This window comes from Lissotriton vulgaris, chromosome 4_1 (assembly GCF_964263255.1).
Source record: "Lissotriton vulgaris chromosome 4_1, aLisVul1.2, whole genome shotgun sequence".
NCBI lineage: Eukaryota > Metazoa > Chordata > Amphibia > Caudata > Salamandridae > Lissotriton > Lissotriton vulgaris.
The window spans coordinates 341644486-341671126 of NC_141691.1; the positions used below are offsets into that span (position 1 = coordinate 341644486).

Sequence of the window (26641 nt, forward strand, 5' to 3'; positions counted from 1 at the left end):
CCGGAAGTGAAGCCCTGCTCCCTTCTCCAACTCGCTTGTCCAGCTTCGCCAAGTGCACCTCTCGCCAAAATCAACCGTCTATGAACCTAGCCTGAACCTTTGAACTTATACTGCCGCAGTTCATGTAACAGTCTGCATCATTCACAAGGTCAACAGAAAGTCCGTGGGGGACGGGGGAGCTAGGATGGCAGCATAAAAAAAACTCTTTAAAGTCTCACTTACTGAGTAACAAAACGAGCAGCTATGACTTTCTATGGCATATTTGCATTGAAAGCATTAACTCTATCGTAGAAGTGAACAAATTGAGAAGAATCCATGTACTTCTGTCCCATCTGCGTCGTACCTTACTTTCAAAGGGCGGCCTTCCCGAGCGGTGGCTACATATATACAAGCCGATCTGCGCCTCTTAAACACGCGTCAGATACTTGCAATAACGACCGTAAAAGGGAAAGCAACCAGGCTGTTTTATTAGTAACATGCGCCACGACCAGGGAGGAATGCAGCGGCCACCAGGCGAGCCCGTGGGAGTTAATATTTAGAAGAGAGGTGGGACGAGCACCCACATTGGCCATTGGCCATTTGCGTGCTTTCATTATTGAAAGCACGCAAAGGACAATAGAATGTGTGGGAGGAGCACGACCCACACAGAGAAGTTTCGGGGAAGTTTGGAGTGCTCGGCCTAAAAACCAGTTACACAGTGGGGTAGATGGGATTTCACACGCACTGGCTGAATAATTAAAATGTGGTACAGTGAAAAGAACGCTAGCTGCAGACATCCGCAAGTCACAAGTCTAAATCCCAGTATGGGCAACTGAGTCCTCTATCAATCTAAAACTACTAAACTGAGGACCGTTAAATTAACGAAGAACTACACCGATTAGTCACAGCTCTTAGCAGCAAAAGGCCGAATTAAGAACTATATATATTTTTTTAATGGATTATATATTGCACTCCCTTGGTTTTTAAATGCTGAGCTACCTTTCATATGGTTCTTGCCTTAGAGTAATGGATGGAGGATGGACGTTTTAGCACACAGTGATAGGATTTCTTTCCGTGAAGTATGTGGGATGGTAGGTTATATGCAGGATTGAAATTCCCAGAGTGGCAATGAGGGACCTTTAGAGGACAAACCTAAATTAAAAGTAAGATGCGTGTTCTTCTGGAATTTTGAAAATACACAGCCATGAATAGGAGAAATGCAAATATAAGCCAGTATGCAAAAACGACACAGCCTTGTTTTAAGCCTTAATGTGAATAGATGCAGTAAGAAATCAGATTAATAAAACAACAAGAAGGGGGGGCGTGGCCAGCAGCATGGCGTGCCTTGCAGAAGCTCCGGCCGAGCTGCGACGAAATCCGACATATTATTTGCCCCACGGTCCACAAACGGCACCAAACGGAAGGCACAGCACTCTGGCGGCTGGGGGGAGTGCCACAGTGGCGATATCGTGCTGAGTCCACCAGGGAACCGTGCTTTACTACTGCCCCGGCGACCCCTTCAGCAGCCAAGATGGCGACCGCGGCACCCGGCGGACCCCGGCGATTCTAGAACTCCGCCTGTGGCCCTGCAGGGGCGGACCCAGCCGACGGAGGCACCGTGACCCGATTACAGGCCAGGAGGTACCGGACTGACACGGCCTGAGTGGCGGAGGTGAGACCGAGCAATCGCCGACGACCGGCCGCCTTTACCAAGATGGCGGCCGGCGGTGTCAGTGGCGGGCGGTGACAAGCGGAAGCCCCCTACTGCCCTCCCCGCATCAAGGTGAGACCGGGAGTCGACTAAGGGGCAGACCGGAGGAGCAGCGACGAGGCGGAGTGCAGAAGAGGTGAGGGGCCACGCCCGCGAATCACGGGAAGCCGGGGCACGCTCGGTTAAAGTGCCTACCTTAACCAGCATGGCGGCAGAGGTCCGGGGATGCCCGGGGAGGCGGACATCGGCGAAGGTGGCCTAGCTGTGAGGCACGACCTGCTGGGAGCGCTGAGAACCGGGCACGCAGTGGTGAGAGTACCATTTACCTGCTTGGGGCATAGACTGCCAGAACATCGTGTGTGTGTGTACCGGCGATACATCGCCTCACCTGCAGGACATTGCACCGGCCCCCCTCAACACACTGTAGTAACTGGAGGTACTTAGGGCCGGGGCAGGAGGGTAACTGGGAGGCCGCCAGCGGAGCACAGCGGACGGCAGTGCCCAGAGTCACTACCACCTACTGTCAAACACGACTGAACTCCTCAGCACCACAGGGGAAGGTGACCTGCTGCGGGAGCCCCCTACCCACGGGACGAGCAGCCATGGGGAAAAGAGACCCGATACCCAAATCTACGAAGCAGGGCCCCATGGATAACTTTGGGGCGCTGCGACACGTGGCAGAACAGCAGTCCATGCAGCCTGGAACGCGAAATGACACGGCCATGTTGATGGAGGCCATCCAGGCGTCCAGGACGGACATACAGGCATCTCGGACAGCCCTGGAGATAAAAATTGGAGAGGTAGGATCCGAGGTGACGCTGCTGCGGCAGGATTTTCGAAACCTAACAGAAAGGGTGGCGGCGACGGAATCTAGAATAACCGACAATGAGGAATTGATCACAACACTGAAGAAGGACATGGCGGAGCTACAGGCCTCACACGTCAACTGCAGTGGAAGGTGGACGACGCGGAAAATAGATCAAGACGCAACAACCTTCGCTTTGTAGGCTTTAGAGAAGGGATTGAGGGAAAGAACAGGTCTGCCTTCCTCCTCGCCTGGTTGAAAACTACCTTCCCGACTGCGCAGTTCTCCTCGTGCTTCATCATTGAGAGGGCCCACAGGGCCCTTCTGGCCAAACCACCGGAGGGGGCAAGACCGAGACCAGTTATAGCGCACTTCTTGAACTTTGCTGACAGAGACTTGATCCTACGAGAAGCCAGGAAAATGGGGGAGCTCCGCTTGGAGAATGCCACCATTATGATTTTTCCGGACTACAGTCAGGAAGTCTCAAAGCAGCGCCGCTCGTTCGACTCCGTGAAGGCAAAACTGAGGTCCTTGAACATTACGTACATGCTCTGGTTCCCCGCCAAACTCAAGGTAATCTACAGGGACAAATCCATCTTCTTCGCACACCCGGAGGACGCGTGGCAATGGCTCGAAGAACGCCCTATCCTAAATAGCAGAGAGGCGGCGGGTCGAGAAGCGCTGGACAGGTCAATACGGGAAAGGCCGCGCTGGGAGTTGCCGAAACCACAGCGTCGGAAAACACGGAGAACGAAGCAGAAGACCCCGGCGACACCGTACCGAACCCGAGGCACGGAGGACAGGAGAGGAGGCAGATCGGCATCCCCGGGCAATGACTCTGTGGCGGGCTCTAGGTTCAGTTGCCTGAGGAATGGAATCCGTTCGGAAGGAGAAGAAGTAGAGGACTCAGAGGGCCGCATGTCTGGGAGTGAGGAGGAAGATACAATAGGCGACTCGATACACCCGCTGGTCAAAGAAATCCAGCAATTGGAACAGGACTCCTCAGGGCAGGGGCCGAACATGGACACGCAGGACTCACACTCATGAACATTGGTGCACGGGGATCGGGGCGATCGCAGCTCGGCGAGAAGGAGCACGCAAGTTGACACACCCCCTACTGTTATTTGAGTTTTTAGTACTGGTTGTTGTTTAGTGTGGGGAGGGATGTGTGGGAGGGCGACAGGCCTTCTCCCGTGGATAGTGGACTTATTATGAGTACTTCTATAGGGCCAGGGACTTGGGTGACAGAGAGGACGCCTTACACTACATGTGCGATATGGAGGTGCCGAATCTGTCCCCTGAGGCCAGCGCGGCCTTGGAGGCGGAATTGACACTGGAGGAAATATCGGAAGCCATAGCATCGCTGAAACCGGGGAAAATACCGGGGCCCAAGGGCTTCCCGGCGGAATTCTTTAAACGGACGGCGGATTTGTTGCAACGACATATGAAGACTTTATTCACAGAGTCGTACCAGGCAGGGAGTCTACCGCCTGATCTAGCCTTGGCCACTATCGTCTCGATCTACAAAGAGGGAAAGCCCAGGGACGATTGTGCCTCCTACCGCCCAATCTCCCTCATCAATATGGAGACAAAAATTCTGGCCACTGTCCTGGCTAGACGTCTACAACAGGTCATTACAGAGCTGGTACATATGGACCAGTCCGGCTTCCGTCCGGACAGGGCGACCAAATTAAATCTCTGCCGCACTCATAATTGGCTACAGGAGGTCCGTGAGAGAAGTGAACCCCACTGGTTCCTCTCCCTGGATGAGGAGAAGGCCTTCGACGCAGTCCATTGGCCTTTCCTGATGGAGACCCTCCAACGGTTTGGGTTTGGCCCCAAGTACTTGAAATGGGTTCAGCTCCTATATTCAGCCCCGAGGGCACGAGTGCGGGTTAACGGGAGGTTGTCCCGCGAATTTACAATCGGAAGGGGAACGCGCCAGGGCTGCCCACTGTCCCCCCTTCTCTTTACCCTTACAATAGAAATATTAGCGATACGGATTAGGCAGAACCAGGGGATCAGGGGCTTCACGTGGGGAGACTCGGACGCAACACAGGAGAAAATATCCCTGTATGCCGATGACGTGCTATTGTTTGTGACTGACCCAGACACGACAATCCCAGCACTGTTCAGAGAACTAGGCGATTTCGGGGCAAGGGCGGGTCACACGATAAACTGGCACAAATCGGTCCTCTATGATCCACAAGGCAAGGAACGGAGGGAGTGCCTGCCAGGGCTACTCATTCATACAACGGAAGGCTTTCAATACCTAGGAATATATATAACGCTGGATAGGGAACGCTCCTTCACTAACAACGTAGCCCGAGTAATGGTGGGCGCAACGGTAGAGATGGACAGGTGGAGACAGCTCCCACTCACCTTATTGGGACGCGCCGCACTCTATAAAATGGTCCTATTACCAAAGTTTCTCTATGCACTTCAGAACGAATATTATCCGCTGCCAGCCAGGACCTTGACTAAAATCCATGCGGACCTGCGTGCATTCCTGTGGCTGGGGAAACAGCCGAGAGTGGCTCTATCCACACTACAGCGCCACCAATACAGTGGTGGGATTTCGCTTCCCAACCTGGAGGCGTACTATTGGGCGGAACACCTCGCCCCGATTAACTAGTGGCTACATGCGGCAGCCGATCACCCTACCTATGCACTAGAAAGGTCTAAATGGTCAAACAAGAATATACTGCACTACCTCTATGGAGGGACGGTGGGACAGCAGTTCCAACCTGCCACGAGGATTACGCTAACGGCGTGGCATAGAGCGACAAAACGAATGGGATGGGACAAGAGGCCCACCCGACAGACGCCACTATGGTGCTGCAAGTGGCTGGGGGAACTTAATAAACTGAGAGGCTTCGGATGGTGGGACGACATCGGTATTTCAACAGTGGGAGACGTGATAGCAAGGGGGGAATTGAAAACCTTTCAGGCGCTCAGGGAAGAATTTGGCTTGCTCAACACCCAGTACTACAAATACGTACAACTGAGGCACACATGGAGGGCACAAAACATCACACTCACAGACATCCCAGAATACGCCCCACTAGAGGGTAGATTACTACAGGAACAGATACTGGGCGGGGCGATATCCCTAACGTATAAAACTTTGACCAACAATATGCTAGGGGACCTGCAGGTCCTACGAGACAAATGGGAGGCAGACGTGGGAGGCATGGAGGATCTGGATTGGGAGCTCGTCCTCATGCACCCTCGCGAGGTTGCGATTAAGTCAAAGCTCCGACTCATACAATTCAAGGTGCTCCACAGATCCCACTTTGACAGGGTGCGACTTTTTAAAATGAGGAGGATAACTGACACAGCGTGCCTTAGGTGTCATCAGCAGAATGGCGATTTTTTTCATACACTCTGGGGATGCGAAGTCATTCAAGAATACTGGGAATGTGTGTTCCTGGAACTAGAGGAGGTACTGGTGGTGGACATACCGCGCGACCCTAGATTGGCGCTGCTGGGCATGACGACAGAAGTGGACCTAACCCGCCCCTTGATTATCTTTCTGGTATTGGCTTTCGTGGTGGCGAAAAGGGACATTACAAGATACTGGGGGGCGTCCGAAAGGCCAGATTTGGAGGAATGGAGGAGAGGGCTGGATTTGTACATGGCGGCGGAGAGAGTGACTTACAAAGCCAGGGGTTGCCCCAAAAAATTTCTGAGAGTGTGGGCAAAATGGAGACAGTATCATGGACTGGAATGAGGCCTTGCAGACTAGGAATAGGAGGTCAGGGGGACCCCTGACGTGGCAGAACCTACGATGGGGATCTCTGATGGACATATGTATACTTCAATGCTCAGATCATGTATGCGAGATGGATAGGAGTTCCATAGAGGAGGAGGGGTGGGACCAGGGGAGGGGAGGGGGGGAGAGGTGGATAGGTGGGCTGCTGTTTGGGGGATTGCTTTATTTTATTATGTTCTCTTTATGTTTCTAGTTCAAGAGCTAAGTGTTCTAATGATGAGTATGGCATCCAGTAATAAGAAAAGTTGCATGACTAACGGCCAGGGCGGAATGTTGACGCTCTACCGTATGCTAATTCCTACATTTGTGATACTTCTGATGCAACAATAAAAAAAATTAAAAAATAATAATAATAAAACAACAAGAAAAGACAAGACTGTCCAAACCCAAGAAAAGACAAGACAAATGAACCTAATATTTTATAGAGAGGCAGAATACTTCTTTAGATCAATATAACAAGCATTTACAATGCAATAGGTCTTGCCTTCGAAAAAGTTAGAGCTATTGGCATTGTAAATGACAAACCTTTTATTTATGGGTTGGTTTTTAACACAGATAAATAAATGACATTGTAATTTACAATGCCAATAGCTTAATCTCTCGCAAATGCGAGACCTATTGCATTTGCACACACACACACACACACACCCACCCACACCCACACACAGAGCCACACACACACACACACTGTTTATGAAACGCGTTACTTACCTGTAACAGCAGTTATCCAGTATTGGTGTCTTTCATAGATTCACATGCCTGAATCATTCCCCGTCGTCGAGACGGGAGCCTCCGGTACATAGAAAAGTAATGTCCTATAGACATACATAGAGAAAATAGGCCTAAGGGCCTCACCTTAGTGGCCTATCCTTGTCCTTATGTAAAAAGGACCAAACTCTTAGAGTAAGCCAATCAGCTATCACCTCCCTCTAGAACCTTCCTGACAGGAGCCTCAGTCTCTCAGATTTTCGTACGCACCAAGCTAGGTAGGCGTAATACCGCTAGAGAGAAACGTGAGTCCTTCCAGGGGAGGCGGGAGGGTTGCATGTGAATCTATGAAAGACACCAATACTGGATAACTGCTGTTACAGGTAAGTAACGCGTTTCTTATCCAGTATCAGGGGTGTCTTTCATAGATTCACATGCCTGAATCAGAGTCGTCAGCAATACATTATGCACATTTCTGATGTAATCATGCTACATAGTTATTTTAGATAATACACATATTACCATGCGACTTTGAAACATTAGCATGTATCAATATATCATAACAGCAAGAGATGTGCATACCAGGATGGCGGGATGTTGGAAGGCTCACCTCACTGGAATAGATGGCGAAGAACCGCCTGGCTCACTGCTGCATCCTTCAGAATTTCAGCATCCAAGCAGTAGTGTCTGGAGAAGGTGTGCGGTGACTTCCACGTCGCCGCTCTACATATGTCCAAAATCGGCACTCCAGCGAACAGCGCTGCTGATGTGGACATCGCTCTGGTGGAATGCGCTTTAACATTAGCACTCAAAGGCTGTCCGGCCCTGTCATGGCAGAATGCTATCGCTGAGGAGATCCACCTTGAGATGCTCTGTTTCGTAAGAGGCATACCCATCCTTGGCCTACTGTAGGCCACAAATAGTTGTGATGACTTCCTGAAACTCTTTGTTTTGTCTATGTAAAACTTTAGACACCTTTTGAGGTCCAAGGAGTGTAGCGTCCTTTCTGCTGCGGTGGTAGGGTTTGCAAAGAAAGAACGTAGAACCATCGGTTCATTAAGGTGAAAGTCTGAAGGCACTTTCGGTATGAACTTGGGATTTGTCCTCAACACCACCCTGTCCTGTTTGAACTGCATGAAGGGTTCCTGAATGGATAGAGCCTGTAGCTCGCTTACTCTCCTGGCAGATGTTAGAGCGAGCAGCAGAGCCATCTTCCATGAGATGTACTTGATGGATGCTCGATGAATGGGCTCAAAAGGGTGCTTCATGAGTTGGTTGAGGACTAAATTGAGGTGCCATGTCGGTGGGACCCTTCTAGGTCTTGGGAAGGATCTATATAGTCCCTTTAGGAACTGCTTGATAAGCCAATTGGACCAAAGAGACGGTCCTTTGAAAGTCCTGGTGAATCGTGAAATGGCCGCCAAATGCACCTTTATGGATGCATGCGCCAGTCCTGATGGTGCCAAGTGCAGTAGATATGGCAATATCTGTTCGGGTGTGATATGGAGTGGTCTCAGGCCTTTCTCCAAACACCATATGCAGAATCGTTTCCATTTTAGAGAGTACGTTTTGTTGGTACTAGCCGCTCTTGCTTTTGACAGCACGTCCCTGCATTCCTGTGGGATGTTTAGATGACAGAACTCTCTGTGCTCAGGAGCCAGGCCGATAACCTGAGCGATTGCAGGTTCGGGTGTTGCACCTGCCCGTTGGACATTGTCAGCAGGTTCGGGTGCTGCTTCAGACAAATCGGTGTCCTGATGGAGAGGCGATGAAGATCCAAGAACCAGTGCTGCCTCGGCCAGAACGGGGCAATTAGGATCAGGGTACAAGGCTCCGCCTTCATCTTCCTGAGGACCCTGGGAATCATCGGAAATGGTGGAAAAGCGTACGCAAACACGCTGAACCAACCGATGGAAAAAGCATTTCCGAGTGCCTTTGTTAGGGACGCCAGCTTGCGTAGTTTGGGCATTTGGTGTTCTCCTTGGTGGCAAACAGGTCGATTCCTGGGACTCCCCATTCTGAGAATATGTGATCCAGCGTACTCTTGTCGAGCTCCCATTCGTGGGAGAGGGATTTCTGTCTGCTTAGGGCGTCCGCAATGGTGTTGTCCTTGCCCGGGACATAGTCCGCCCTTAGCGTGATCCCATGGAGTACAAGCCAGTTCCAGACCTTTTGCGATTCGCGTGATAGAGTGTTTGTTGAGATAGTGCATCGTCGTGGTGTTGTCCGTTCTGAAGAGCACCTGGGAATTCTGGATGCGTGGTAAAAAGGCTTGTAGTGCCAGATACACAGCCCTCAGCTCCAGAAGATTGATATGGAGTTGCTTTTCCTGATTTGTCCATTTGCCGCTTATTCGGAGGTCCTGGAGGACAGCTCCCCAGCCTTCCAGGGATGCATCCGTGGTGATCACCAGAGGTGTTGCTGGAAGTAGGAACGGCAGTCCTATAGACAAATTCTTGTGATTTCTCCACCATTCCAGACTCTTGGATATTTGTGGTGTTATCTTCACAATGTCCTCGAAAGAACCTGTACTCTGTGTCCATTGGTTCGTGAGGGCTTCTTGCAATGGGCGCATCCTGAGTCTGCAGTGAGGGATGAGGAGTGTACAAGAAGACATCATTCCTAGGAGTGATTTGTAGGTTCAAACTTTTAGGGACTTCTTTGATGCCACAGCCGTGGCCAGAGATATTATTTTGTTTTTCCTCTCCTTCGAAGGAAATGCCCTTGCGCATTCCGTGTTGAAGGTCGCCCCGAGGAAGGTGATGTTTGTTGTTGGGGTCATGCAGGACTTCTCGTGATTGAAAGTTAATCCTAGCTGCTGAAAAAGATTGGTGCAGGCGTTGGAGGATTCGGTCGCGCCTGCAGCTGAAGGTGCCTTTACCAGCCAGTCGTCGAGGTAGGGGAAGACTTGGTGACCAATTTGACGCAGGAAAGCTTCCACAGGTGAAAGGCACTTGGTGAAAATCCGCGGTGCGGATTTGAGGCCAAACGGTAGGACTTTGAATTGGTAGTGCTGTCCTACCACCTCGAATCTCAGGAATTTTCTGTGACCCTTGAGGATCGGGATGTGGTAGTAGGCATCCTGGAGATCCAAAGATGTCATAAAATCTCCTTTTTCCTGTATGCCGAGTATTTCTTGGATCGTCACCATCCTGAACGACTGACTCTTCAGGAAAGAGTTGAGTGCCCTGAGGTCTAGAATGGGCCTCCACTTTTTCTCCTTCTTGCGTATAAGAAAGAAGCGGGAATAGAATCCTTTCCCTCTTCGAGACGATGGAACTCGTTCGATCGCTCCTTTCTTCAACATCGCAGATATTTCCTGGAGTAGCAGGCATAGATGTTTATGTAGAAGCCAGCGGGGAGGGGTTGCAGGTGGGATGGTGGTGAATTCCAGGGAATGGCCGAATCTTATTAATTGAAGTACCCACCGATCTGTGGTGATGAGATGCCAATTGTCTAGGAAATGGATCAATTTTCCTCCAATCTTTAATGAGGGATACAGTTGCTGGATTGGCTGGAGTAATTGGTCACTGGCGTCCGCCAGTGCCCCTCCTCTGGTTTTTGCCCCTGAAGTTTGACCTCCCATAAGAAGTCTGACGACCTTGTTGCTGCTTCGGTTGGTACTGGGATTTATTCTGGTAGGAATACGAGGACCTATTTTGATAGGATCCCCTGTAGGAGGACTGGCCCCTGGATTTGTTGCCTCGAAAGGACTGGTTCCTTGCCTGTAAAGTACCAAGTGCTCTAGCAGTATCAGTGTCTTTCTTGATCGCTTGGAGCGCCTCGTCAATCTTGTCCCTAAAAAGGTGTTGGCCGTCGAAGGGCATGTCCAGCACTTTCGTCCGCACCTCTTGTCTGAATGATGTCGCCTTAAGCCATCCTTGACGGCGCAGGACTGCTGCCCCAGCTAGTTGTCGAAAGCCTGTCATGGCTGTATCTATGGCACAATCAATGATCTCAGCTGCCGAGGTTTGACCCTCCGTAAGCAGTGCCTTGACCTCCTCCTGAACTGTGTCTGGCAGTTCCGCTATATATGGGACTATATCTTCCCAGAGCTGGCGGTTATAACGCCCCAACAGGGCTATGGAGTTGGCCACCTTGATGGTCATGGCCGATGTTGTTGTAAACCGTTTACCGATTGTGTCTAACTTCCTGCCTTCCTTGTCCGGAGGGGCTGACAGAGGAGAGGAAGGGTTGCGAGAATTCTTTTGGGCCGCCTGGGTTACGACCGAATCCGGTTTCGGGTGCCCATTAAGGCAAGCTGCATCAGTTTCTTTCCCTGGTCCCAGAGAAATTCTATTATTGGGATAGACTTCGTTGTCTTCTTTGTTTGCTCTTTGAAGTCATGTAAGAAGCACTCGTCTCAGTTGATTCCATCACCATATGAAATCGCTTTGCCACCCTTTCCACTATTCTATGGAAACCGCCAATGTCCACTGGTGGTGAATCTGCCTGGCGTGGTTGGGGTGAAGCTGGGGAAGATGCCACATACTCTTCCTCCTCTTCGTGGTCCGACTGGATTTCTTGTACTTTCCCCTCTTCCAGTTCTTCTGCCTCCTCATCTGATGATTCAATCACGGCGGACCTGAGGAGCTGGCCGTGTCTGCTTTTGGGGCTGCCGCTGGTATATTTGTAGCAGGCATCGGGCCCCCTGTCTCAGTTGCCGGTGTTTCCGGGAAACGTTGTTTGTAGTCCTGGATAAGGTATTTAAGGTCATTTACAGTTGAAGCGGGAAGGCAAACCATCGGGGTGACCTCTGTGCGAACATGAGCTTGGAAAGAGTGTTCCTGGTAGCTCATTTCCTCCTGTTCCTCGTCCGTGCTCTGACATTTCACGTGAAGGTCTGAAATGGAAGTAGCCTGATCCAGGAGTTCTTCTTCCTCAAATTCTTCACTCTGGAGAACGTCTGAAGGCAAATGAGTTTGCACCTTACTTGGTGACGTTGTTTCCGGTGTAATCTGCTTCTTGGTCAGTTTGCCAGACGCAGAACCTTTTGCAGGAGCCCCTGCCGTCGTTTCTGGTGTTGTCGCCGGTGGCAGGGTCAGAGACGACGTTTCTACCAGCTTGGATTTCTTCCACAGCTCAGTAATGGCTAATGTCGACGACGATTCCCCCGTCGACGGTACCCTCGTCGACGGCATGACCTTCGTCGACGGTGCCTCGTAGACGATATTTTCATAGTCGACGACGCCTTCGTCGACGATGCGCTCGTCGACGATGCGCTCGTCGACGCTTCATTCCTCGTCGACGGTGATCTGGTCGTCGATGTCTTCGTTGTTGACGGCTTCGCGTCAACATTCCCGTCAACGGGGGGCTCTTCATCGACGATGTCGTCGTCGACGGGACAATCTTCGTCGTCGACGAGGTTTTGAACGTAGACGACGGTTTCAGCAGTATTATAGATGGAATAGGTTTACCTGCTGACGACGATGAAGGAGTTGTTGTCGATGAGAAAACAGACGACGCTGTCGTCGTCGACACAGTCGTCGTCGCTGTGGTGACGTAAACTGGCGCCATAATTCTTTTTTGCGCCGAGGAGGATGTCGCAAGTTTGCTGGACGACTGTGTAGGCTTCTTAAAAGTCTGAGAATCCTTTACAGACACTGAAGATTTTGTCAATCTTGCCTCTGAAGACTTGGTGTCTTCAGAGGCAAGATCAGAGATTCAGAGTGTCTGAGGGGCCAGGGGAAACCACCCTTGGCCTCTTCAGGGAGACTTCTGAGGTCATTGAAATGCTCCCCTCTGAAGATTCCACATTTTCCCTCTCTTTAAGCCTGTCCAGCCAGATGAGCAGGCAACCTTCTCTGTCCCTCAAGGTCTTGTTAGGGAAAGACCTACATATCTTACAGTCTTTAGGGACGTGGTCTGGATAAAGGCAATATAAGCATAGGGCATGCTTATCCTCAACATGTAGCCTTTTCTTCCCACATGAAGAGCAGGCCCTGAAAAGGGCTTTCTTCTGGGATTCAGACATGTCAGAATTTTGAAGAAATAAATCACTTACTGCAGTGATAAGTGGTTTGAAGTAATCCTTGACGAGATTTAGAAGAAAGAACTCACTTTTAAAAGTGAACAAGTTGGTTTTGAAGAGATCCTGAGGAGAACTCAGGCTGGAGACTCCCTAGCACAACGTGTGGTAGAACATCTGAGAGACTGAGGCTCCTGTCAGGAAGGTTCTAGAGGGAGGTGATAGCTGATTGGCTGACTCTAAGAGTTTGGTCCTTTTTACATAAGGACAAGGATAGGCCACTAAGGTGAGGCCCTTAGGCCTATTTTCTCTATGTATGTCTATAGGACATTACTTTTCTATGTACCGGAGGCTCCCGTCTCGACGACGGGGAATGATTCAGGCATGTGAATCTATGAAAGACACCCCTAATACTGGATAATAATCCATTTCTACCAACAGTTTTTATATAGCGCTTCATACTGCGGTTTACAAGCACTATAAACCGCACATGGTGCCACTGGTCAGTTTGTGCTGCTATGGCTGAGGCGTCCTCACTTGGAAGCGCACTCAGGTTATTCAAATCACTGCATGTGTCAGCGGCGAGCATCATTATCTGGTAGAATGGTTAACAATCTTTCACCCCGCTTCATAGAGCACAATAAATGCGCTCCTTTTGGCCCACGCGCAGAGACTCTTCAAATATACAGTCGTCTGTGTCCAAGCTGCACTGCCCTCCCTCCCCCCAGAGCCAGCACTGCCCGATCGGAGGGTCACTGATGCAGAAACGCCTGCGCCTGTTCATTAAGGCCGGATGATCGGGAGGGTCTGTTAACGACCTCTCGGAAATTGCTAACAGAGCTCTGACGATGAAGTGAGAGGCGATGCTTAACCCTTTAACATCTAACCTAAAGCAAGGCCCCCTCTGATGTACGACTGAGGCACGTGACCTGAATAACATGCTGGGCGGTGAAGGGTTAATTCGATAGTTATATAGCGCTTCATACTGCGGTTTACAAGCAATATAAACCGCACATGGTGCCACTGGTCAGTTTCTGCCGCTGAGGCGTCCTCACTTGGAAGGGCACTCGGATTATTCAAATCACCGCATTTGTCAGCGGTGAGCGTCCTATCCACCGAGACTTCCTCACAGTCTCTCCTAACTTGGGTGTCTCGGGCATTGTTAGGCCGGATGCGGGTGAGCGGCAGTAAGTAAGCAGAGACGCAGCCCCTTCCTCATGCCCCTGACAGGAGGAAGAGGTTTCCACGAGAAATGCTTCAAGGGCCGTGGCCTGCGCCGAGGAGCGTGGACGGCCCGCTGTATGCCTTTGAAACCCCGTGAGACTGCGCGCAATCCCTCGCTGGTGGAATGCTTCTGAATACAAATGTGTACAGGATGCACCAGGAAATATTCGGTGACAACGGTCTCCGATTCACTATTTATGACAAATACTCCAGGAGCGCTGTAACAGATATTGCTGTTGCAGCTGTGGATGTATTTACGGGGATGAGCGCTCCAGGGGTGGCGCTGAAGGGGGCGAGCAGCCCTGTGCCGCCTGGTGTTTAATGCTTCCCCTCACACCCCTCCCCTCCTTGGACCAGGGTTTGGTTCCCACACCGAAGGGGGCAGAAGGTACCCGAAATATTATAGTGTATTTATAATCATACACAAAGCATAATTATTAGCCTTCGCCCCTCCGCGGCAAGGGAAGCAGCATTTTCATAGTCTGAAATGGAGACTGTTAGAATTACATATATTATATAATACACCGGGGATTAAATCTGTGTACTGCCAAAGAAAATTATGGAAGTTAGACGCTGTTGCGGCTTTGATGGAGTGAATTTAAAACGGGAGCTTCCGCGAGACTCCTAAAAGCACACTTAAATGACACGCATATCAAGCCTTTATAAACCTCATTAACAGTTCAATTAACACGCACAAACTTCAAATCTCCGGTACTTTTGATGTGAATCAATGGGCCACCATAAAAGTAAACACGGTTGCATGCAAAGACAATATTTTGGGAGAACATTCTGTAACACTGTAAAAATGCCACAGCTGAGATAAGATCAATGGTTTATAAGATACGCCCCTTTTGCAAGCTGGTTTAAAAGCATTTCCCGAATGAAGCCTGCCTCCGCCTCTCCCGCACTCAGTCTCCGATGTCAGCCTCTTAAGCTGCACCGCATGCTGATATGCAGACTCCCCCTGCATTCCAGAGAGGTGCGCGACGTGATCCGGTCTGCATTGGAGACAAGACCTGGCCGCACGCACAACGTTATCCTATGGGAACCGCTGCGCGCGGCCAGGTCTTGTCTCACTTCGGCGTTCTCAGACTGCTGAGACGCCGACTATAGTTCTCTGGCGAGAACGCGCTTTCAGCGCGTTACTAGCCGAGACCTAATAAAAAGTACCGTTTGATTTCATTGGGGCGATATACAGGACTACGTGTCCGTTAATACAGAGAGAACCAACAACAAAGCCATCACTTTTAAGTGAAAGGCAATGTGATGCTCACTGGACAGTTACATTTCAGACATTAAAGGTCAGTAAACTCAACTGTCTTCTTTCTTTTTGTACTTTTTCTTATAACTGACAGGTTTATCTTGCCCTGTCTAACAGATTTATAGAGTATATACATTCTAGAGGCAATTAGAACAGTTGTGGTGGAAAATAAAGGCATCTTACTTTAGACCATGATAAGTCGAGGAGATCTGCAGTGTGTCCTTTATATTTGCAAAATGGAACCGGTCGAAAAGGTGCATTTTTATCATCAGTGTCCAAGTCATCTGTGCCACTGTTCAGCTGCAAAGAAAACATATAGCTAATGTTAGTGGTACTCTTCGTAAAAAAGTGCTACAATGTTTTTACCATATGAAAAACAACTGCCATCTTTCAGTGAAGCTAGAAATTGCATCTTAACCCCTTCCCTGCTGATGACGGAGCCACGCCATCATGAGCCACGGGCGCCATGTGCTCATGACGGCGTGGTTCCGCCATGCTGCGCCCGCTCCGCCCCTGCAGAACTGATTCCCCGACTGTGCGGGCGAATTAGTGAGTGGGCAGAGTCTTGGGAGAACCACGCCGTCAAGAGCACAGCGCGCCCGTGGCTCATGACGGTGTGGTTCCGTCACGAGCATGGCGGCGCCGCACTACCCCCTCTCCCCCCCAAGGGGTTAAAACCTAGTTAGAGTTCAGGTGAGACGGCTCATGTGTATTCCTACGACATGTAAAGTACAAAGAGGACTTTCAAGGCTTCTAACTCTCCATGGCACCTTCTAATTTTGCAAAGGAAGAGGTGATAGCAAAGAGACGACTCCTTTGGAGGGCAGGTGCACACAGCACAGTATTCACTAAATGGTTGCGAGAACCATAAAAATTTATCAACATGTGGGTGTGTGATCTAAATATGATAAGTATCTACTGAGTTATGTTACTGCCCAGTTGCCCCTACACATGGTAGAGGCCAAGTCCTCCTAAGACTGTAATGAACCTACTAGGATGGTTGATTGTTTGATATGCCCAAGGCTGTTCAACCATGTCCCAGTTTGGGATGCAGGCTGAGCATCAGCATTTTTGGCACCTGCGGTTTCTTTAGCGCGAGGATAAAAATATTTCTTTATGAACACAACATTTATTCAAAAGGATCACAAAGCATTTGATAGTGGACAAAGTAAGCGCCCCAGGTAGGGAAAGTAACAATGCTCCAAAGTTCAAAAGACTGGAAACTTTAGAAACCCAAGATGGTAGGGAAGACGGTTTTGGGAAGGCCTGAGGAAGTAGCACATACAAAGGGACAGATTCTCTAAACTGTTTTGCTGGGTGTGCCCAAAAAAAATTTCCTCAGGTAAGCAAGAGCACGCTGCCTTGAAAAGACAGAGGACTTGGTAAATTGTTACCTTGGTGCACTGTGTTGGAGTGTGACCTTGAAAGTCTGTACTCAACTCTCACCACTTCCCAAACCTTGCTGCTGAAAACATGCACATCATAGTCACTCTCGTAGGACTCACTCACCATATCCATAAGGTAGGAGCTCTAGTATCTGCAGGGCAGACTCTGTAAGTGGTACTATGTTTTGTTCTTTGTGCAGGAGGGTTGGACAGCAATAACAAGTTGGAATAGAGCAGGAACAAAAGCTAAATTGTACATGATTTTACAGATTACTGGCAAGATAAGTCCCAGGTCAAGCAAGGTCTCAGATGCTCCAAGAAATCTTGTTGTGCCTCCGCCATTGTATTTGGTTCACCCAACTATAAAGGGGCCACTACACAATGACATTGTCCAACATGGTTATGTAAAGTGAGGAAGACTTGGAGTTGACACAGGAACAGAACAAGGAACAAAAGAGGTTGCAGGTTGTTGAAGGAAGGCCAACACAGAAAACCTTCTCATGGCTGAGAAAGACCTTTGCAGAGAACATGTTCATCGGTGCCTTTATTTAAGGGCAAAGCAAACTCCACAGTGGTAGGTCCATAATCAGTAAGGCTAGGCCCTATATAAACTTGAAAAACAACAAAAGTGCCAGTGATTATATCATTCCACAAAATCATTCACACCCATGATCACACACCACGTTATGACCATCAAATATTTATTCATTTTTACATTTTCCTTTTTTCAAGACACAATCACCGCCATCAAAGGATGCGATCAAAAAGCTATACTGGGACTGGGTCCAGAGTAACATGTGGAGTGACCTAGGAAGAGGCACTCTTACGGACCAATTTTTGTCATTTAAATGCACGAGGAAATTAGAGGCCTTCCTGGATTTGATAACCAAACCCCTTGATCGCGCTCTATATATAAAACTGCGTTATGGGACACTTCCGGTGCACGACTTTTCGTCGAGATGGTCTAATTCTGGTACCCCCCTGCGTTCATGCCCTGGATGTGCTGCACCAACTGAGTCAGTGGCCCACGTATTTTTTGCCTGTCCTGCTTATAAAGGGGCGCGCAAATTTTGGCTGAAACCTGTGTGCAGTGAATTGGGTTTGAGGTGCCACAGATCAGCCCTTCGGGTCCTCTCTACTGACTCCTCATCTCCCTTTATGATTTGTGGGGTAGCTAAGTTCTTGGGAAGTGTATGGCTGATACGATCCCGCCTATTGAAACTGCAGCCGCGAGGTTAATGGACTGACGGGGTTCCACTAGTATCACATCAGTGTTGGAGTTGCAAATCGTTTTTAAATGTATTTTAAATATTTATATGTGTTTGGAAATGTATTGTATATGTTTTCTTTTATGGTGACAAAGTCGCCGAATAAAGATATATTTCAATCAATTTTCCTTTTTTCAATACTGAACCTTTTTATTAGATATATTCTTCATAGAAGACATTTATAAGCTTGTCATTACACTGGGAAACCGACAACACTATATTTACAAAAAAGAAAAATCACAAATTTACACTAAACAATGACAACATTACAGACAACAAATCAGTAAATCTTTGAAGCCCAGGTTCCCTTTTTTTGGTTAATTATTTGAAAGAGAGCCCTTGGAGCTAGGTTCTTTTCTAATTACATTAACATGTGGCGATTGGAAAATGTATGACCCACTGTTTGCCTCGCCTGAGAATCTGGGGCCACCTCCTAAAGTAGGTAGGGAAGTAAGGAACCTTGAAATTACGATGGACTCAAAATTATTAATGAGTTCCCAAATGGACAAGTTAGCAAGATCACTCTTTATGGAAGTCGGAAAGTATGGCGTTGTCTTCAATGAAATGTGACATCTGGGCGAATGCTGCTCTTTTTATGAATTTGCCCTGGAAAAGGTCCATTTCTAATTGGTCTGTAAGTGTTTGGGTCATGTGGGTCCAGGTTCTATAATAATGGCCATGCGTATGCCATTTTTAAATCTTCTGGAAAGATTCCTGAAGTTAAAGAATTATTGATTACTTTTCTTACTGGTGTGGAAGAAGAGGTAGCTAAAAGAATGTTCTTGAAGATCTGTAGTGGACAATGTTTAGAAGGGCAGCCAAACAGCCTGCTTGCTTTGACCAGATCCATAAATTCACTTTGTGGTAGTTGTTTGAAGGAATACAGAGGCTCTGTTAGCCTACCCTTAGACGGAATTGTTGGAAATTGGTTGGTGCTGGTGGTTTTCATTTGCTTTAAACAGGAGTTCAACATGACTGTTTTGGCTCTGCAATGGTGTGACAGTTTGTTGGTAAATATTGGAGTCAGTCATTCCTTCTGTGCATTTAGGTTTATGAGATGCAGTGAGAATTTTATAAAATTCTTTATTTACACATTTTGCGTGAAAGTACAGTGTCATTGATGCTTTTTATTATTGAAGATAGATGAATAGCCTCAACGGATTGGCACTAGATACTTGCTTTTAGATTTCACTTGTATGTGTAAGCACAGAAGAGAAACAGGAAAGATAACCGGAAACCTTTGACAACCATGGTGGCAGTAGTTACCAATTAGCACACTTATGTTTGTGGGTTGGTTCCTGCTAACTGATGAGTCTCCTTGGTGAGTATAGAGTCCCCCACATAGTAATATTTATTGATAGGTACAGCAATTAGGGATATCTTAATAGTTTTGCAGGAAAGACACAAAACTCAAAGGTTCCATATTACATGAAAGTTAATGTTTATGGGATGCGTTCATATGAATACTACTTGTGGGCTTGGTTAGAATTGTGTCCATGTTTGGACTTGGAGGGGAGAGGTAGCCTGTGCGAAATACCCCCTGTCCATTATGTTATCCAAGTTGTACTCGTTTTTGGACTTCAAGAATCTGTAACTCTGCTGTTAGTCCTAGACCTTCTAAACAGGCCTCAGCCACTGCGTGAATTGCATTCCTTCTATTCATTAGTTCCACAATAGAATTACAAAATCCGGCCTTCAAAAAATCCAACTTTGAAAAGACGAAGGCAGAGAGGACCGATGCAGAGGGCAAAAAGGATGAATCAAGATGAATTTTTGTTATGGGGTGAGCTTCTAACTCTGTTGCATTGCTAAGAAGCAATAAGAGTGTACATTTCTATAACTCTGTTGCCCTGCTAAGAAATAAGAAGTGGGCAAATTCTAAGCAGAACCAATGGCAGGCACAGTCAATTGTTTAGAAGTGCAAAATTACTCACATTATCAGCACCAAAGATTATTAGACTAAGCAAACAAACAGCATGCAATTAACTATTGAACTTGTGTTTTAACAGCATAACAGCAATTGGGATTATGAAGTATAGGATCATGTATTAAACATGCCCTTCCAAGTCACTCATGTCCATAACCAAAGAGCAGACAAGGTATTGGAAAGAATAAAAATAAAAAAAGCAGCCAATGTGGGCTTTACATCAGTGGACTCTGTTTTGGAAAAAGGAGACAAGTTCCTGATTTTTAAAGGCATTACTTCGGTTGTGTGCTGTGTGAAATGTACTTCATTTTGTTTATTATGTACTATTAACTTGCACCATCAAATTTTCCGGTCCGCCACAGTCTCTCTGGGCTGTTTGCACAGAGAAAAATTCAGTACCTGCCACACTTGCTGGTTGACTTGCTGCATATTGTGTGTTAGTGGTTTAGTTACAACCCAATAGTCTACTCTTAAATAGCCCATGCCAGCAAGGATGCGCAGTCGCAGATCAGGCAAACTCCTGATTTTTAAAGCCATTACTTTTGCTGTGTGCCATGTGAAATGTACTTCATTTTGTTTATTGTGTACTTTTAAATTGCGCGGTCATGCTTTCTGGTCCACCACAGCCTCTCGGGGCTGTTAGCACAGAGAAAGCTTTTCTGCACTTGCCAGACTTCCTGGTTGACTGGCCGCCATATTGTGGGCTAGCGGTTTAGTTGATGCCCAATAGCCCACATAAATAGCCGATGTAGGCACGCCAAAGGTGTGCCTAAGACAAGACCGTCTGCACCTGTATGGTGCCAAGACCGAGGAACCCTGGTCGTTTTGGGTCTTCCATCAGGCACTACACCTCTCTGCAGCTATTGCAATTGATTCCTACTATTTGAAGAGATTGCTGCCACTCTCTGGACCAATCCAAGAGATATTGGGTTGGGGTAAGTGCAGGTTCCCGTTCATAACTCCGATGTCAGCACCACAAGGGGGGGATGTGTGGTTTTGCCATCCCCTCTTATGGGGCGCTGTTACTTGCTTAGCTGCGTTCTTTAGTAAAGAATCAATTAGAGCCGATTGACCATCAGCCAGACATCATTATTTTAACTGAGACATGGTTAACGGAAAGCTCGGCTCCTAATGTGCTCACTGCTATCCCCCACAGCTATGTGATATTCAGGTCTGATAGGCAGACTCAAGGGGAGGTGGGATAGCTATCATTTTTAAACAGACTATTCCTTGTACATCTGCAGAGAAAGCACTTGTCTGTAGGCAGTGAGGTAGCCTCTTCCAGTCTCGCTTCTTCCAACAATTTTACTCCAGTAGGGCTTCCAACTTATCGCCCTTCGGGAGCAGCTTCTACTTTGAAAACCGATTTGGCAAAATGTTGCCTTCGCTCTCTCTACGATAATGTTTTAGCTGATCTTAACCTTCAGCTTGAGGACGGAACCTGAGAGCCCTTCAGTTTACTCAGTTGGTATGTGCCTCTACACATAGATTGGGACATACGCTGGATCCCATTTTTTCTAACTGAACCAGACTGGTAATGGATTCTCCTATTCCTCTTATTTGGTCTGACGATTGTGCCATTTCTGTTCAGGTTTCTCCGACTACACCAACACAAACATCTAACGCAGGCAAACAGGTTAAGGTATGGAAATGGGCTAAGGTTATCCCTACTGCTTTTACAGAGGTGTTGGCAGAGAACAATTCTATCTTGAGGGACTGCGTTGCACAACTGGAGGGATGGATAGCAGGGGCGCTTAACAAAATCACACCCATCATAAATAACTAGGTCAGACGCACTAAACCTACGGCGGAATGGTTTAGAGTTATTCTTGTTAAAAAAGACCTGCAAACACTTAGAACGTATTTGGAGCAGAAATTACAACCATAGTAATAAAGATCAAAAATCGTGGAGCATTGTAGGAATACTACAAACCGACAAGGGCTACAAGCCGCCATTTCTACGCAGAAAAAAATTAGCAAGCTCATAGCTCCTCTTGGGAAATGTTTTCTATTGTGAAATCATTATCCTCTTTGGACCGTGTATCAGCATCTATTATTACCTCAATAGATGGCAGTAACTCTTCGTTCAGTTCTTCTCTGACAAAGTCTCCTCTATCTATGCTACTTTCCCAGAGGCAGTCAGAGATGCCCTATGTCTTGAAGTCTAGTTTGAACCGGATGCTGAGGGGGTAGGACTTACTATATTTAATTCCCTAACCACTGAGGATCTCCTTCCTCTGTTGATAGAGGTTAAATCAGGATTATTATTATTATTATTATTACGGTCTTATATAGCGCGTAGTTAACCTGGGGCATCCCAGTGCTTTTCAGAACGGAGGTTACAATCATGTGTGTTCAGGGTCAGCAGTTAACAGAAAAGGTGTGTTTTCAGATGCTTGCGAAAACGAAGGAGACAAGTCTCAGAACGCAAGCTTAAGGGGAGTGAATTCCAGAGTACCGCAACATTCACAGAAAACCTTCTTCCCCCTGTGCAGGCCTTTTTAACCCTCGGGGTCTTAAGCAGGTGTTTTTGATTTGATCGAAGAGTTCTGCTGGCCTTGTAAGGAGTAACCAGATTCTGCAGGACGGGACGGCCTTTACCCTGCAAAATTTTATGTGCAAGGCAGAGGGATTTAAATTTCACCCTTTCCCGCACCGGTAACCAATGCAGTGCCCTCAGTGCGGGTTTAGCCGACCGTGACATGGGGATTTTATTGAGCAATCGTGCTGCAGCATTTTGAATTTGTTGTAATTTATTCAAAGTTGCCTCAGGGGCGCCCAGGTAAATAGCATTGCTATAATCCAGTCTTGATATGATCAGCCCCTGGATCAGAAGCTTCCGAGATGGTGAAGGAAGAAGAGGCAGCACTTTGCGCACGGACCGGAGAAGGCCAAAACAGACACCTGTCATTTTAGTAGCCTGGGTCCTGAAGGAGAGATCTTGCTCCAGCCAAATCCCCAGACTCTTCATCTCTTCCTTGGGGTTCGGAGGGGAGCCCAGCTTTAGTGCTGACTCCCCCATCCAGGTGTGAACTTTGGACAAGCAGGAGTACAGCAAGTGGGGACTTTCAGTGGCCTGGGAAAGGGCAAACACAAGCTGGGTATCGTCGGCGTAGCTCACGATTTTGATGTTAAATGGAGCCACCACGTCCTCCAAGGGGGCCATATACACATTGAATAATGTGGGACTCAGGGAGGAGCCCTGCGGTACTCCACAATGGAGGTGAATGGATGCCGAACGTGCGCTGCCTTCCCATACCTGATAGGTCCGATCGCTAAGAAATGACCGCAGCCATTTCAGTGCATTACCCGACACCCCGACATCTGACAGCCGCTGAAGTAACACTTGGTGGTTCACAGTGTCAAAAGCTGCACTAAGGTCCAGGAGGATCACTGCCACTGATCCTCCCGAATCCAAAATGCTTCTTGCTTCTTCAACGACTGCCAGCAGGGCGGTGTCAGTGCTTTGGCCAGGGCGAAAACCCGTTTGTGAGCTTCTCAGAAGACAGTTGGACTCAAGGAAATTGAATAGCTGGAGATTTACCGACTTTTCCGCGATTTTGCTAAGTCCCGGAAGTAGAGAAATGGGCCTATAATTCGCCATGTCAAGGGGATCTAGGTTGTTTTTTTTAGGAGAGCTTTTACTACTGCTCCCTTCCAGTTTGGTGGAACCACACCAGACCCAAGAGAAGCATTGATCACATCAGTTACAGGTTTAGCGATGGAAGAGGCGACCTGTTTGAGAATCCTCATGGGAACTAAATCACGAGGGGAACCACTCTTGACAGTCGCCAGAGCCTTAAGGACCTCATCCACCGATACTGGTCCAAAGGATTCAAGACTCTCAGGGAGTCTCCCTCCTTCATTGCTGGACTCTGCTCTCATGTTAATTTGGGGCAGGGTACTCAGAATCTTTACTATTTTTGTATGAAAATAGTCTGCTAAGTCTTTACATTTTGCCTCTAGGTTGTCTGTGGTTGCGGGCGGCTCAGGGACCCTCAAGAGTTCCTTAACCACTAAAAAGGTTTCTCTGGAGGAGTTGGAAGCGTTATTAATTCTCTCCTTGAGGAACTGGGTTTTGACTCGCCGAATGGTAAGTTTATAAGTCCTTATCGCAGCGCGATATTCCGTCTTACTGGCCTCTTCCCAGTTCTTCCTCCAGGCACGTTCCAATTTTTTGCAGCCCCTTCTCAGAGCTCTCAACTCTGGCGTATACCAGGGGGCGGAGCTCGTTCTCTTCTCCCTCCTGCCTGCCGATCTTATGGGAAGAACAGAGTCGAGTGCACTGGACAGCCATCTGCTGAAGTCTGCCTCCGCCAGTACCGGGTCAGCAACCGGTGGGGGGGCGCGAGCACTCCAGTCTCAGCGTCAGATTCTCCACAGACAGCCTAGACCAATGTCTTTCGGGCATACAGACACTGGGGGGAGAGGTGCTAACCATCTCGGTTTTCCAGGTAAAGGGGATCATAAAATGGTCAGTCCACCGAAGGGGAATCGAGGTGGAAGCTTTCATAGCGGTGACATTAGTAAAAATCGGATCGAGCAGGTGGTCCTTATTGTGGGTGGCCTCTGAGTTGATAAGATTGACCTCGTATGCTTTTAGGTCGCATTGAAGATCTACCACCGACCGATCTGCCGGGTCACCAAAATGGAGACCATCTGATCCTGCCTCACCCTTTGGAACGAGTTGTTAAGTAGGTCACAGAGCAATAGCCAGTGCTCTGTGACCTACTTAACAACTCCTTCGAGTTAGGTCAGGTCCCTGGGAGCTGCAAACATGCTATCATAGTCCCACTCCTAAAAAATTTCCCTACTATATCCCATGAAGCCGGAAAATTATAGGCCCATCTCCCTGCTTCACTTCTTTTCTAAAGTGGCTGAGAAGCACATAAATAAACAATTGTTGAGATTCATTGAAGCTACAGAAGTGCTTAATGAAACCCAGTTGGAGTTCTGCCCACAAGTCAACATAGAATCACTGCATCACTGATAATGTTAGATCTCAGTGCGCCCTTCAATACCATGTCCCACAGCTTTCTGCTTGAAAGGCTGTGTAATCACAGCATCCGAGGTAAGGCCTTGCAGTGGCTAGCATCTTTTTTACAGAATCTCACCTTCCAGGTGACTCAAAAACCTTTTATATGTTAGGTTTTTCCACCTCGCTGAGCCCCACATTGTTCAATCTGTACATGTACCCCGTAGCCGATATTATAGAGCATTATGGCTTTAACACTGTGTTATACACCGATGATACACAGCTTGTTATCACTCGGTCTCAGAATGAAAGATGCACTGGAGCTCTGCTGGGATCCTGTTTGTCAGAACAGGCTGAGTGAATGAACCATAGCTGCCTTAAACTAAATGCTGGAAAAACTGAGGTTCTTATTTCAGGGAAGCAACTATCAATCTGGTCCTCTACTTGGTGGCCAGAGTTACTTGGGCCACTACCTGATCCCAAGTCGAAAGTTAAGAACCTGTTGTTCGACAATCAGATCACCAGCCTAGCGGGGAAATATTTTGGGATTCTGAAACCCCTGAAAAATATCTTGTTGTTTCTACCAGAAGCCACCGAAAGGTCAGTAGTCCAGGTGCTGATAATGTTACTGGACTATTACAATGTGTTGTATCTGAAGTCTCATAAGTTAGATTGCAGAGACTACAGAGGGTGAAGAATGCGGCAGCTCGTCTAATGCCCGAACTCCTGAGGTGAACGCCTACAGGCCCAGCTGCTACTGGGCACGAGTTTGTCTTTTAAAGCCATGTGTTACTGTCACAGAATCCTGAATGGTAAAGGGCCTTTTTATTTGCACTCTCGGTTCGGTACAAAAACTTTATTCGATTCAGAAAAGAATCATAAAAGTAAGACATTTTACAAGACATGATTTAAAGATATTTTTTTTAAAAAGAAAAAGACAGTCTTAAAATTAAACATTAAACTGGTAAAAGGACATTAATTAATATATTCTTTCAAGCAACAGATGTTAATTCATAAATTATTCACACTGGGCTGTCCATCAGGGGGAGCAAGGGATAAGAGTCACAATACAACATTCTACATGAGCAAAGACAAAGGTTCTTAAGGCCAAATTAACCGTACCGTTTTCTGATCAGAAGAGACACTCGTATGAAGTTTAACATTGCACAACATACTCCAGAGGATGACAAAGATAACAAGTAGTCATAACCTTCATTGTAGTTACATGGTTGCTTCCCCTTCGAAATAGGCTTAATAAACCTAATTCTCGGATTCTTATATAAGGGGCACAAAAGAACAACATGCATGGTACTTTGATTAGCTTTGTTATTACAGGGACAAGGGGGCAGCCTCTCACACCAACCCCCTTGTTTAGGAAACGCAAAAAGAAAATTCAAGATGTTTAGCCTAAACCTTGTCAGATAAAATCGCCATTGCACATGAGTTGTAAAGGTTAGATAAAACTGATGCTGTAAATTAACCATAGGACCAGATGGCCTGACTAAGGAATGCACATGTGAGGATTTCCAATAGCTTGATTTAATAACGGTTTTAATGTCTCCCTGTATTTTTTCAGGGTTATCAAAGATGTCACCGAAACCTATTTTATGGAGCATTTCGTTAACATAAGATAACCAAGGAATCTGTTTACAATT

The 26641-nt window shown here is 47.6% G+C and overlaps 1 protein-coding gene across 2 annotated transcripts in view; it reads right to left on the reverse strand.

Annotated features, from left to right (window-relative positions):
• WDR44 (WD repeat domain 44) overlaps positions 1-26641 on the reverse strand; it is a 593855-nt gene that overhangs the window by 183000 nt on the left and 384214 nt on the right. For both annotated transcript variants that reach the window (XM_086918723.1, XM_086918724.1), the window contains exon 13: positions 15615-15731. In XM_086918723.1, the coding sequence (XP_086774849.1) occupies positions 15615-15731 (117 nt within the window). The remainder of the gene's footprint in view (positions 1-15614; positions 15732-26641) is intronic.